Source organism: Typha latifolia, chromosome 5, assembly GCF_019914945.1.
Source record: "Typha latifolia isolate L0001 chromosome 5, TyphaL0001v2, whole genome shotgun sequence".
Taxonomy (NCBI): Eukaryota; Viridiplantae; Streptophyta; class Magnoliopsida; order Poales; family Typhaceae; genus Typha; species Typha latifolia.
The window spans coordinates 5355721-5367251 of record NC_133090.1 but is presented as its reverse complement, the minus strand read 5'-3'; the positions used below and the strand labels follow the sequence as shown (position 1 = coordinate 5367251).

The window sequence follows — 11531 nt, the reverse complement described above, 5'->3', positions numbered from 1 at the left end:
CTTTTTTTATCTCCTATGACAGAACACCGTTGAATATTGGACTGGTTGGGCCCTCCTCTTACAAGCCGAAAGGTAGTTTTCGACAGATCTAATATTATTCTTAACTGAGATCTAATTCACTGTAGTCTAAATAAAAATACTGAACTGATGAGCATTTATGTCTAATCCTAAAACATTAAATTGATCAGCATTATATATATATTTAATTTAGTCCTTTAGCAGTTAAGGCAAAAAAATACCTAACAATGAAAAAAAAATTGATCAGTTCAATATTTTTGTTAAGAATATAATAAATTAGACCTTATTTAATAATAAATTTAAGTGGCGACCTATTTCAATAAAAAAAATAAAATAAAATAAGTCTAATTTGATTAAAATTTATCAGAAAAAAAAAATACTGTATGACCTAGCCCCCATTTCTATGAGAGAAATGGTATTTATGAGAAGGTTAAACCCCCTGGTCTAGTTCATCATTAGTTTTTATATAAGAGGGGTAGAATAATCTTTGACATCGTCCTAGAATTCTAAGGTTAATTGTATTTCACCTCATAGTGCAAAACCAAAATATCAAGGATGCAACGTTTCCCTCCCAGAAGAGATCAGCAATAGATATCAACAAAAGAATAAACAGGCATAGCTGCTGCTCTTATTTTAGGATTAATTACACTTAGCTGTTCTAAATCATTATTTTTTTCTTACCGCATAGACTCTCAACCTAAGAAATTTTTTAATTTAGAGAGTCATATAGTTACTTTAAATTTAAATTTCTTATTTTCTTTTTTTTTTTTTAGTTTTGGAGCTCTACGTGAATAATTAAAAAAAAAAACTCAGGGTGTGTACGTAGAAAACTACGATAGTTCCGGCCGGTGCATGATATAGAGGTTAAATACAATTATCAACTTTATTGTTTTAATTAGATAAAAATAAGCACAAACAGAACTCTAAAAGGAAAAATTGTAACAATGTTCTAAAATAAAGGTAAAATAGTTTCGCATCAAACAGCTACACGATATAAGATTGAAAGAAAACAGAAAAACTTCTGATGATATGTTTTGCAAGATTTTGGGATTTACAATCCAATTAATATCAAGAAGGGTAAATTATATTTACACCTATGTGGTTAAGCCTAATTCACTGAATTAATCCATATAAGAAGCATTGTAGAACTTATCAGATCATTTTTAATTTTGTCTAATGAGTATATCTAAATTCGATCTATAGTTTAATAAAATATAATAAAAAAAATAATAACAATTTCAGTTTTAATATTTTTATTGATGTTTTAGTTTGGATATAATCGTAAGGAGAAAAAATGATACAAATAAAACGGTAGGAGAGTATAATATACATGGCAGTTCCATTCTAGCTAGAGATTATTTCTCATTCATATCTTATATTACATTGGAGATATCTTCCTGCTGTTAATTTTTTTGACTAATTTCACACATCCATCTCTTTTCTATAGTATAAGATTGGCATCTCTACAAAATTTCACTAATCGCATAGACTATATATATATATATATAGATATATATATATATATAAATCAAGCCTATCATTCTTTCAAGGTAAGAAGCAAAATTCGTCAAAATTTTGATTCAAGGTAAGAAGCAAAATTCAACAAAATTCAGTATCACCTTCTATAGAGTCTGACATGCAGAGTATACAATTACAGTAAACAGTTCATTCTTAGGAACAAGAGTAACATATATTCCAAATTTTGTCAAAAGCTCATATAGCTTAGCATGTCAATGAAAGAAGCAAAGCAACATTAATCAACATATAGCAGGAAACAAGAGATGATGTTAATCACACTATGATAGTCAGATCAAACAGGAAGATATATAGCAAAGTTACACATTACATAACATACAACAAGGCAAAGTCTGACCGACATTATATTATTCCCTCACAATAATTGCATGTCTAAATAGCCTATACAGAAGAAAATCCAAAGAACTGTACTCTCTCCTCACATGAAGCACTCTAACTGAAACAAAATAAAGCTTCAGTTTCCATCTAGCTATGACCATATGCAAAATGCCCAAATAATCAAACTAGTAGCCAATGGAATATGAGGCAATGGAAAGCAGAATATTATGGAGGCTAATGCTAGCACCTTGCAAAATGCTTGTCAAATTCAATACATGTAAGCTTCTATCAGCAGCAAAGATCAGCAACCGAAAGGAATTTTCTAGGAAAAAAATTTGGAATTTCATCAAACAGATAAGAGGCACAAAGAACAATGAAAAAAAAATTCATGTATAAAGAAGCTGTAAGTTCCCTCTATGAGTTGAAGCAGATCTAATATTGGGCGAAGAATTTTGAATTGCAAATGCACAAGATCGAGAAATGACATAAAGTACCTGAATGAACAAGATTTCAATTCATTAGGAAGAAAGAGACAAGAAGAAGAAGAAAAGAAATGAAACTCTACATGAAAGCAAAAGGAAAAAAAGAAAAAGAAAAAGAAAATACTCAAACAGATAATAGCAAATCAGATCAGATCCACCTATAATGTCAGCCAGGATAACAGATCCAGTAAAAGTAATTGAGGAATTCGAACCAAACACAATCAGATCTTTATTATAAAATGAAATCAATTACAAAACAAAATAGAGATCAACAACAAAACATCTGCAGTAATTTAAGAAGATATCAGAGAAACTTAAACTCGAATCACCGGCTGCGGCACCATCCCACTGCCAAAACTCCTCCGATCTGAAGAAGAATCCTCAACACCAACATAAATTAAAACGTAATTTACTTACTGCAACAATAGGAGAGGAGGAGGAGGAGGAAGAACAACAACAACAACAAAATGGCAAAATCATATACCTGAAATAAGGATTATTTTAGGGCTGCTGCTGGGAATCTCGGTAGCCGGCATCGACGAGCACCTTCTCCTTCTTAGCGAGCTCAAGATCGTGATCCACCATCATCTTCACAAGATCTTGGAACCCAACCTTCGGTTTCCACTTGAGCTCGCGCCTTGCCTTGGTCGAGTCGCCCTTGAGGCTATCCACCTCGGTGGGGCGGAAGTACTTCTTGTCGATCTCGACATGATCCTTCCAATCCAACCCGGCATAGCCGAATGCAGCATAGAGGAACTCCTCCACGGTGTGCGACTCCTCGGTGGCGACAACGTAGTCGCCCGGCTTGTCCTGCTGCAGCATGAGCCACATGGCCTCGACGTAGTCCCCGGCGAACCCCCAATCCCTCGCGGCGGAGAGGTTTCCTAGGAAGAGCTTGGTCTGAAGCCCGACCTTGATCCGGCCGACCGCGCGGGTGATCTTGCGGGTGACGAAGTTCTCGCCGCGGCGGGGGCTCTCATGGTTGAAGAGGATGCCGTTGCAGGCGAAGAGGTCGTAGGCCTCGCGGTAGTTGACGGTGTACCAGTGCGCGGCGACCTTGGCGGCGGCGTAGGGGGAGCGAGGGTGGAAGGGGGTGGACTCGGACTGGGGCGGAGGGGTGGAGCCGAACATCTCGGAGGAACCGGCCTGATAGTATCGGATGGATTTTGGGGCGAGGCGGACGGCCTCGAGGAGGCGGAGGGAGCCGGTGCCGACGACGTCTGCGGTGTAGTCGGGGATCTCGAAGGAGACGGCGACGTGGGACTGGGCGGCGAGGTTGTAGACCTCGTCGGGGAGGATGGAGTCAACCCAACGCCGGAGGGAGGAGGCGTCGGAGAGGTCAGCATAGTGGAGCTTCATGCGGGCCTTGGAGGAGATGTGGGGGTCGACGTAGAGGTGATCGAGGCGGGCGGTGTTGAAGTTGGAGGAGCGGCGGATGAGGCCATGGACGTCGTAGCCCTTCGAGAGGAGGAGCTCCGTCAGGTAGGAGCCGTCCTGACCCGTGATGCCCGTAACGAGGGCCACCTTGCGAGGGGGAGGGATCGACGGTGGGATGGTGGTGACGGCGGAGTCTTTGGTCGACTCAGGACCGTTGGATTTGGCCGACGGGGCGGTCGCCATTGCTTAGATCTGGAGGAGAGAGAAAGAAACAGAGAGGAAGAGGGAGAGGAGAGGGAGGGGTGTGTGTGCGAGGAAGAAAGGGGAGGAGGGGATGAGCTTTATATTGGGTTTGTTTCCGTTTCGGTTTGCTTAGAAAATTGGGAAGACACCCTCAAATTTCTATTTATTGCGATTCCCAACTTTTTTCTTTATTACATTTCCTATTTTGATTTTAAACCTTCTTCCTAAAAGCAGAAACATTTCAGATACTACATTTATTATTATTATTATTATTATTATTATTATTAGTATTATTATTATTAGATTCCCTTCAAAACGTTATTATTGCTATCCTTTTAATCTAACTTGTTACAACTAAAACATTATTAAAATTATAAAGATACTTATTTCTTCTTGCATAAATATTTTGAAATGGGTGAAAGATTTGCTACTGTTACTTGAAATGTTATAAATTACTTTGGAAGTAGAAGAGGGAGAGGGAGAGCAATAATTAGTTTTGTAAATTTCAAATTCCCCCAGTTGTTTAAATTAACAGGGAAAGTGTACATAACTATATTACTTTTAAAATATTAAGAATTGCTATTATTTAAATAAATATAAATTTTGTACCCATAAATTTTGGAGGTGATTGAAATTTTTTATTTCATAATCATTTTTTTAAGGGAGGTATAACCTAATAACTACGATTTGAGACTATAATCTTAAATGTGAGAAGATTAAGGATGTTAAAAGTGTATTTATTTTAAATTTAAAGAATATGATACGGTGAGTACATTTAATAAAAGGAGAAGAATAGTTTTTATATTTAAATATATATTATATATAGTGGAAAAATATCCTAGATACAGAATGACTCCGTTTTTGATCAAATTAGCTTTTTTTCCAAATCTTTTATAAAAAGAGATATATTTCACTGTAATTATATATAAATCATCGTTAAAATTATTATTTTTATTTTATTAACTTACAAATATAAACAGATGCTTCATTATTTCGGTTAAAAAAATAAAAAAGGTTTTGAGATGGGGCCTAGTTTGGTCAAAAACTCCAAAAATGACATACAATTTATAGTTAAGTTTACCCAAACTAGTTTTTAAATATCATTTTGAAGTCAACTATGCATATGGATCTGCTAGGTTTTGACCGGAATTTGATTGGATCGTGTGATGATCAATCGTGACCTCGTGGGAAGAGTTGAACGTGGAAGCGACCACGCGTTTATTTCACGGTATCATACTTTCCCTTCATTACGCTTCACTAACGGTGGATTTTTTAATTTGTTTGAAGGTAACAGCACGCGGTTTACTTCAAACAGTTGGTGCCAATCCATGAACACCAAGAACGCCTTTCAATTTCACAAGCAACGCTTATAAGTATTAAACGTTAATTTCAAAAAATATATATAAGTATTAAACGAGCTGAGAGTTTTTTTTTTCCTCCTTTTTTTTTCAACAAGCAAGCTCGGCTAATGTATATAGAAAATCTAGAGACATTAGTTTAAAGAATCTATTTGGAGAAGGGTGGAATTATAGACTAATTTCTAATATATATTGATGAATAAGATTTTCTTAGTAGTAGGATTTAAGATTACAAATATAACATCATTATTAATACTAATTTCACCATATTTTTTCTTTTTATATTATATTATATTATATTATATTATTATTATTATTATTATTATTAAAATTTTGAATCAGTAAGCATCTCTAAATAATTGTGTATCACTATGCTCCCATAACACTAGGCTATCCAAGATTAATAGTATTTGTGCCCACTCCCACACCTTGGCTGCCTAGTGCCATTTACTTGGCGACATTGCATACCTCCTCCAATTTCCCTCCCAATGCCATGGATCCACCCACCAAAGTGTTTAACTTCTTTGTTTTGTTATTATTTTATTGTGTAGGTAAAATTTTGATGTTTTATTATTTGTATTGTAGTTATTATTGTTGGAAATTTTATGTATTTGACATGAATTTTTATTAACTTTCAATTAAGTTTTAAGTAGGACCCACACATTATTAATGATAGTTTAATAGTGGAATTAATTTAGTTCAAATAGTACTTTTTTGTCATATATTCACTTAGTCAAATCCATGAAGAGAAGTGAATAAAAATTAGCTCTAAAGTGGGTCTCATAGCAATGGAAAATAAAGAGAAGTGAGTTTAGTACCATATTGGATATTTGAGAAATGTTAGTATAGTATATAAGTGACAAACTTCTTCTAGGCTTTGGGCCCCAAAAGGGGTACATATTTTGTGGGTAAATTGTACTATATAACTTAACTTACACATGCGCGCGCTGCTCAGCTCGGCTCGGTTCGATTCGAGCACAAGTCAAGTCCAAATTATTTTTGCCTGATACATATTTGGATCTGGTTAGGTTCGGGTCAGGTTCGGTTGGTTGAATTCAAAGTCGAAGTAGTGTGTCCTTTCGATTAGAACAGTTAATAGTCAATTAGTTGGTTGGAGACCGAATTGGTCTTAAAGAGATAGTGCTTAACACTATACTCGACTATACAGTTTTTACATTCTATAATCTATAAGTTTATTTTAATTTATTAACTTATTTTGAATTGAATTTCTTGTGACTTTTGGAATCAGATTGTTACCTCCAACAATTATTTTATTATTTGATGTTGTTATTTGTTGTATTGTTTGTCTTAGTTTGCTTAGTTTAGAAATATAACAAGTTGTGATGTTATGTCATCTGCGAACTTGACAGAGCTGCTAAATACTGACCTACTAGCCTATGTGTTCTTATTTACAAGACTTATTGTACTTCTAAGCGATGCCGTCGGCGTTCACTAATAGGGAGGCTTATTTTGATATTTGTCGCTCTTCCTCCTCCATTTTCTTTTCGCATGAGAGGTTATATTGTTATGTTTTTTATAGTGGTTTTCTATTATCGTTAAATTCATTATGCCATCCAAGTTTGATGCTTATTATAGGGTTGGTGTTCTTCCTCTTCCTTCCTTCTTAGGTAATTTGCGCTGAAAACCTAGCTGATTTTTATTTTGTCACTCAAACCTAATTTTTGTTCTTTGTGAATGAGGCATTTTCTCTTTCTTTTTTCAAATTTGTCCTTCTATCATTTAGTACTTATTAAATGCTAATAGGACAATGTAAGAATAGAGAGACATAACTCGTACCTTTTTCTTCTTCTTCTATTGCTACTTCTTCTTTTCTTTTTCATTGTTTCTTCTATATCTTCTATTGGTGGTTTTTCTTTTTCTTCTATCTCTTAATTTTTTTTAATATAAGTCTCTTTAATTACTCTTTAATTAACACAATAAGGGACTAATTAGAGATAGTTTAAATAAAAAAAAATCTTTAATCAATCTTTCAGAAAGAGAGTTTAATCTATGTTGCAAATAAATTACATTATCAACCTAAAAATCTATGAATAATAGTTAGAATTTCATACTTTAATTACGAATTTTATACTTTAACTACGAATTCCATACTTGAACTAGGAATTCTTTGTTTCAGTGAATATAGGTTTTAAATCTAAAAAACTCTGATACAAATGTTTTAAATCATGATGTTACAGATTCTATCAAATTAGTTTTACAATATTTGAACATCAGATGATTATCTTCTGAATAATTTTTTTTAAAACTGTATAGAATTAGAATTTTATAGTCTAAGTACAAAATTTATATTTAAACTATGAAATTCTAATTCTATACAGTTTTGAAAAAATAATAAGAAGATATTCATCTAATGTCCAAATAATATAAAACAAATTGGATAACATCAGTGACGTCATAAGCTAGAACTTTTGTATCTAGAGTTTCTTTAGATTTAGACAAATCTGCGGTGGAACGAAGAGTTCATAATTTAAAATAAAATTCTAACTATTTGACTAATCCTAGTTATCTCACTACTATCTCTAAATACTCTCTTTTCTATACAAGTCTCTTTAATTATTATTTAATTAATATAGTTAGAGACTAATCGGAGATAATAGTGAGATAATTAGGATTAGTTAAATAATCAACATCTTTATAATTAATGTTTCGAAAGAGAGAATTGCTTAATTCAAATTGTTTGGTTTCCTATAAAAAAAAAACTTAATTTATGTTGCAAATAAATTACAGTACTTATGATATAAGAAGTTAGCAAAGTATTAGTATTATAAATGTCTCTAAAAGTTTGAATAAGATAATATCTATATCACTCTTCTTATTCTTTTTTTAACCATATTTCTTAGTTAATTTATAAATTTTATAAATTAATGATGAATTTTGTAAAAAACAATTGTGAATTATAGTCAGAATTTCATACTTAAAGTATGAATATCATACTTAAATTAGGAATTCTTCGTTCTATAGCAAATAGATTTCAAATATAAAAAAATCTCTAAGTATAAAAGTTCTAATTCATGATGTTACAAAATTAATTCATTAGTTTCATAATATTTCGACATCAGATGATTATCTTCTGAATACTTTTTTTTAAATTGCGCAGAATTAGAATTTCGTAGTTTAAATATAAAATTTGTACTTAATTATAAATTTAAATTCACACTATTAACTGACCTTATTGGGACTCAAGTTTATCCCCCTTGCTCTACTAGGGTTTTGCCTCTTGTTTTGGGATATCCCTCAGCTTTCCCCCAGCTCCTCTTAGCTCTCCTTTGCCCTACCTCAACTTTCAACTCCTTTACAGCCTTCACCACATCATTACCCCTCCACAAAGATGCTCTTTCGCTAGTCCCCTACACGCGTTATTTCTTACATCTCTCTCAAAATCTCCTCATCCCCTCATGGCCTTCTCCGACAATGACCTACTGCAAAAATTCTCTGAGCTTCTCTTGGGAAATGTCATGGATGAAGTCATCGCTCTTCTGGCGAACTCAACTCTTGCCACTCGCTGAGCAGACCTCTGCCTTACAAGTAAGCTAATCATGGATAGAACCTTTAACCTCGTCGGTCTCCGAGCTACCATGATGAAAGCGTGGTCCCTAGAGGGAAACCTCAATTTCATGGAGGCGAGGAGAAACTCCTTGCTTGTGTTTGAACTCCTTGTGAACAAATGGAAAGTGTGGTACGGGGCTCCTCAATCCTTCAACCAAGACCTCTTTGCTCTTAACCACTTCAAAGCTAATGTCCTGACTAACAATTGGGTGTTTCCTCACTTGCAGTTCTAGGTCCAAGTACATGGCTGCCCTTGGAGTTCATTTTAGAGAAAGCTACCCTTATCGTAGCAATGAAAGTTAGGCAGCCGGTATTGGTGAATCTCTCTAATGGAGCCTCTCAGAATGTTAAAATCCAATACGAGAGAGTTCCTCGTTGTTGCAGCTTCTATGGCAGGATTGACCATGAATTGGAAGGCTGCATGCACCAAGGGATTCTAGAGTGCAAGATCAAATGTGATTATCCTAATCATTTGCACCTCAAGCTTTTCAAATTTCTCAAACCAAAATTTTAGGACCTTGCGGTCATTCCAACTAATGCCCTGCCTTAGTTCCTCAAGCTTAGAGGCAACACGTGGAAATCACTAGCTAGAAGTTCTAGAGGAGGTTTATTGGAGAGCTCGTCGGGCAAACAACAACCTCCTTTGGGCTAAGTAGCGCTCCATCTCTGTGGAAACCATTTGTTTAATTGTTTCCCATGCAAGATGCTTGTCAAAATTTGAGGTGATAACACGTCAAAGCATAGCCTCATACTAGAAGCTGCCATTGAACCACCAAAACGAGCTACTTCTCTCTTATTGGACTCTAGACTGCACTACTAACTTCGGATATCTCGCCAATCCTCAAATCTCAACCCATCGCTTCCACCCATACTGTCATCCCTATTGCTGATGCCATTAACTTAGCGACCTCATATTTTGTTGCCTCTGTATCAAAAACAAAAGCCTTCTCCACCTTAGTCCCTTGCCAAATGTTAGATCCTCAAATCCTAAATTCTGTGATAAGCGCCCTAGTAATTAATGGCCCATCTCTACTCAAACACGCCACCACCAATACCATGCAATTGTATACTATTCATGTCGCATCCTCTCTCTCATGCCAACAAACTGAAACTAACCCTAACCTTGTAGCCTTACCAACCTCCGTCGCTAATTGGACTAGTAAAGGCTTCTCGATCAAGCGTAAATCTCAAGTTGAGATTGGTTTATCATCAAATAGCCTAACGATCTCACTGATGTTATTCTTTGAGAGATTGGACTCCTATGCCAAGGGTATGGGGCCCCTTTGTCAATTTGAAACCTCAGGAGCTTTCTCGCAAGCTCCTATGCCACTCTTGCCTTCATCTCCAAAACAAGGTGCAACTCAACCAAATCTCTCTCAATCATCACTTCTCTACCTCTTACAAACCATTACATTATTGCGTCTCAGGGTGGGTCCAAAGGCCTTTGCCTGCTTTGGGACTCACAAACTATAAAGTGGACATCTTGGATCCATCTAGCAACTTTGTCTTTGCTAAGATCTGGGACCCCACTAGGGCTGACCCTTGGATCTTTGGAGGGATCTATGGTGACCACCATAAAGATGACAACAGAGTGAAAAAAAATCTCTCACTATGCCTCTAACACTCTCCCATTTTGTTGCATGAGAGAATTTAACGACATCCCTACCAGTAAAGGAAGGGGAGCAACTTGTCATCCACTCTAGACTTCGCTGATTCTCCTCCACAATCAACCAGATGAATATGGTGGATCTTGGTTTCACCGGTCCGACATTCACTTTGTCCAACAAGCAAGCTAACAGGTGCTTGGTTAAAGAAAGACTGACAACCATGCACCCAAAGGCCAAAGTTCTCCACTTGTTAGAGATCAGTAGCAACCACAACCCACTCCTCCTTTTCTCCTTGCCTACCACCTCACAACGCCCTAGAAAGTTCAAGTTCAAGCACTAGTGGACTCATTCCGAGGGTTTCTTACAATTCTGCAAATTTAAATGGGCTCGCATCTACAATTCTTCCTCCCCCATTACTAGTAGTCTAGCTAGCCTAACAAGCAAATGAAAGGCTGAGCCTATGAGAATGGCCACAACCTAAGATGGGAGATCCATGACATTGAGAATGAGTTACTATGAATCCAATCTAAACACGGTGCTGATGCAGACTGGAACAAGGAAGGGATCCGTAGAAGCCTCCATGATGACCTTCAACTGAAAGATAAAATATATTGGAAACAACGATCCAGATCAAGCTTAGGTTCGCAAATACAGAGAACACAAAATGTGCGTTCGAACGCGATCGGTGAAAATCTACTATTTTAGGATTAATAATTGTCATTTTTGAATTGTTTGGTTAGTCTCTAAAGGTGTGGATGGCAACCATGGAATGATTATTGATGAATTGAGTTTTTGCCTTGTCTCCTTTGTCTTCTTCGCTCCCGTTCTATCGATCCCCGGCGATGTCGCTTCTAACCTCCCTCGACCGACCAATCACCCTAGTCCCTTAGGGGCGGCCCTCTCCTCCCCCTTCTTCCAATCTATCCAAACTTGCCCTAACCCTTCCATCACCTATAACCCTTCCACCACCACTTATTCACCGGTGCCACCCCATTAACGTCGGTCCACCACCATCCACATTCATC

General features: G+C 36.3%; 1 protein-coding gene across 2 annotated transcripts; it reads right to left on the bottom strand.

Moving 5' to 3' along the window:
- Positions 1-2559: 2559 nt before the first annotated feature.
- Positions 2560-4127, bottom strand: LOC140789489 (GDP-mannose 4,6 dehydratase 1-like). 2 transcript variants are annotated; one of them, XM_073139201.1, is made up of 2 exons: positions 2839-4127; positions 2560-2721 (listed from the first exon to the last, which is right to left on the bottom strand). In XM_073139201.1, exon 1 carries the CDS (start codon positions 3972-3974, stop codon positions 2856-2858), a length of 1119 nt encoding a protein of 372 aa, XP_072995302.1. In that variant the 5' UTR covers positions 3975-4127; the 3' UTR covers positions 2560-2721; positions 2839-2855. The 2 variants fall into 2 exon arrangements, with proteins under 2 accessions (XP_072995302.1, XP_072995303.1); XM_073139202.1 differs by having other exon boundaries at positions 2560-2734; positions 2839-4105.
- Positions 4128-11531: the final 7404 nt, after the last annotated feature.

What these genes read in the sequence shown, in the direction of transcription:
- LOC140789489 (XM_073139201.1), bottom strand. Translation starts at nt 3,974, where the DNA reads ATGGCGACCGCCCCGTCGGCCAAATCCAACGGTCCTGAGTCGACCAAA.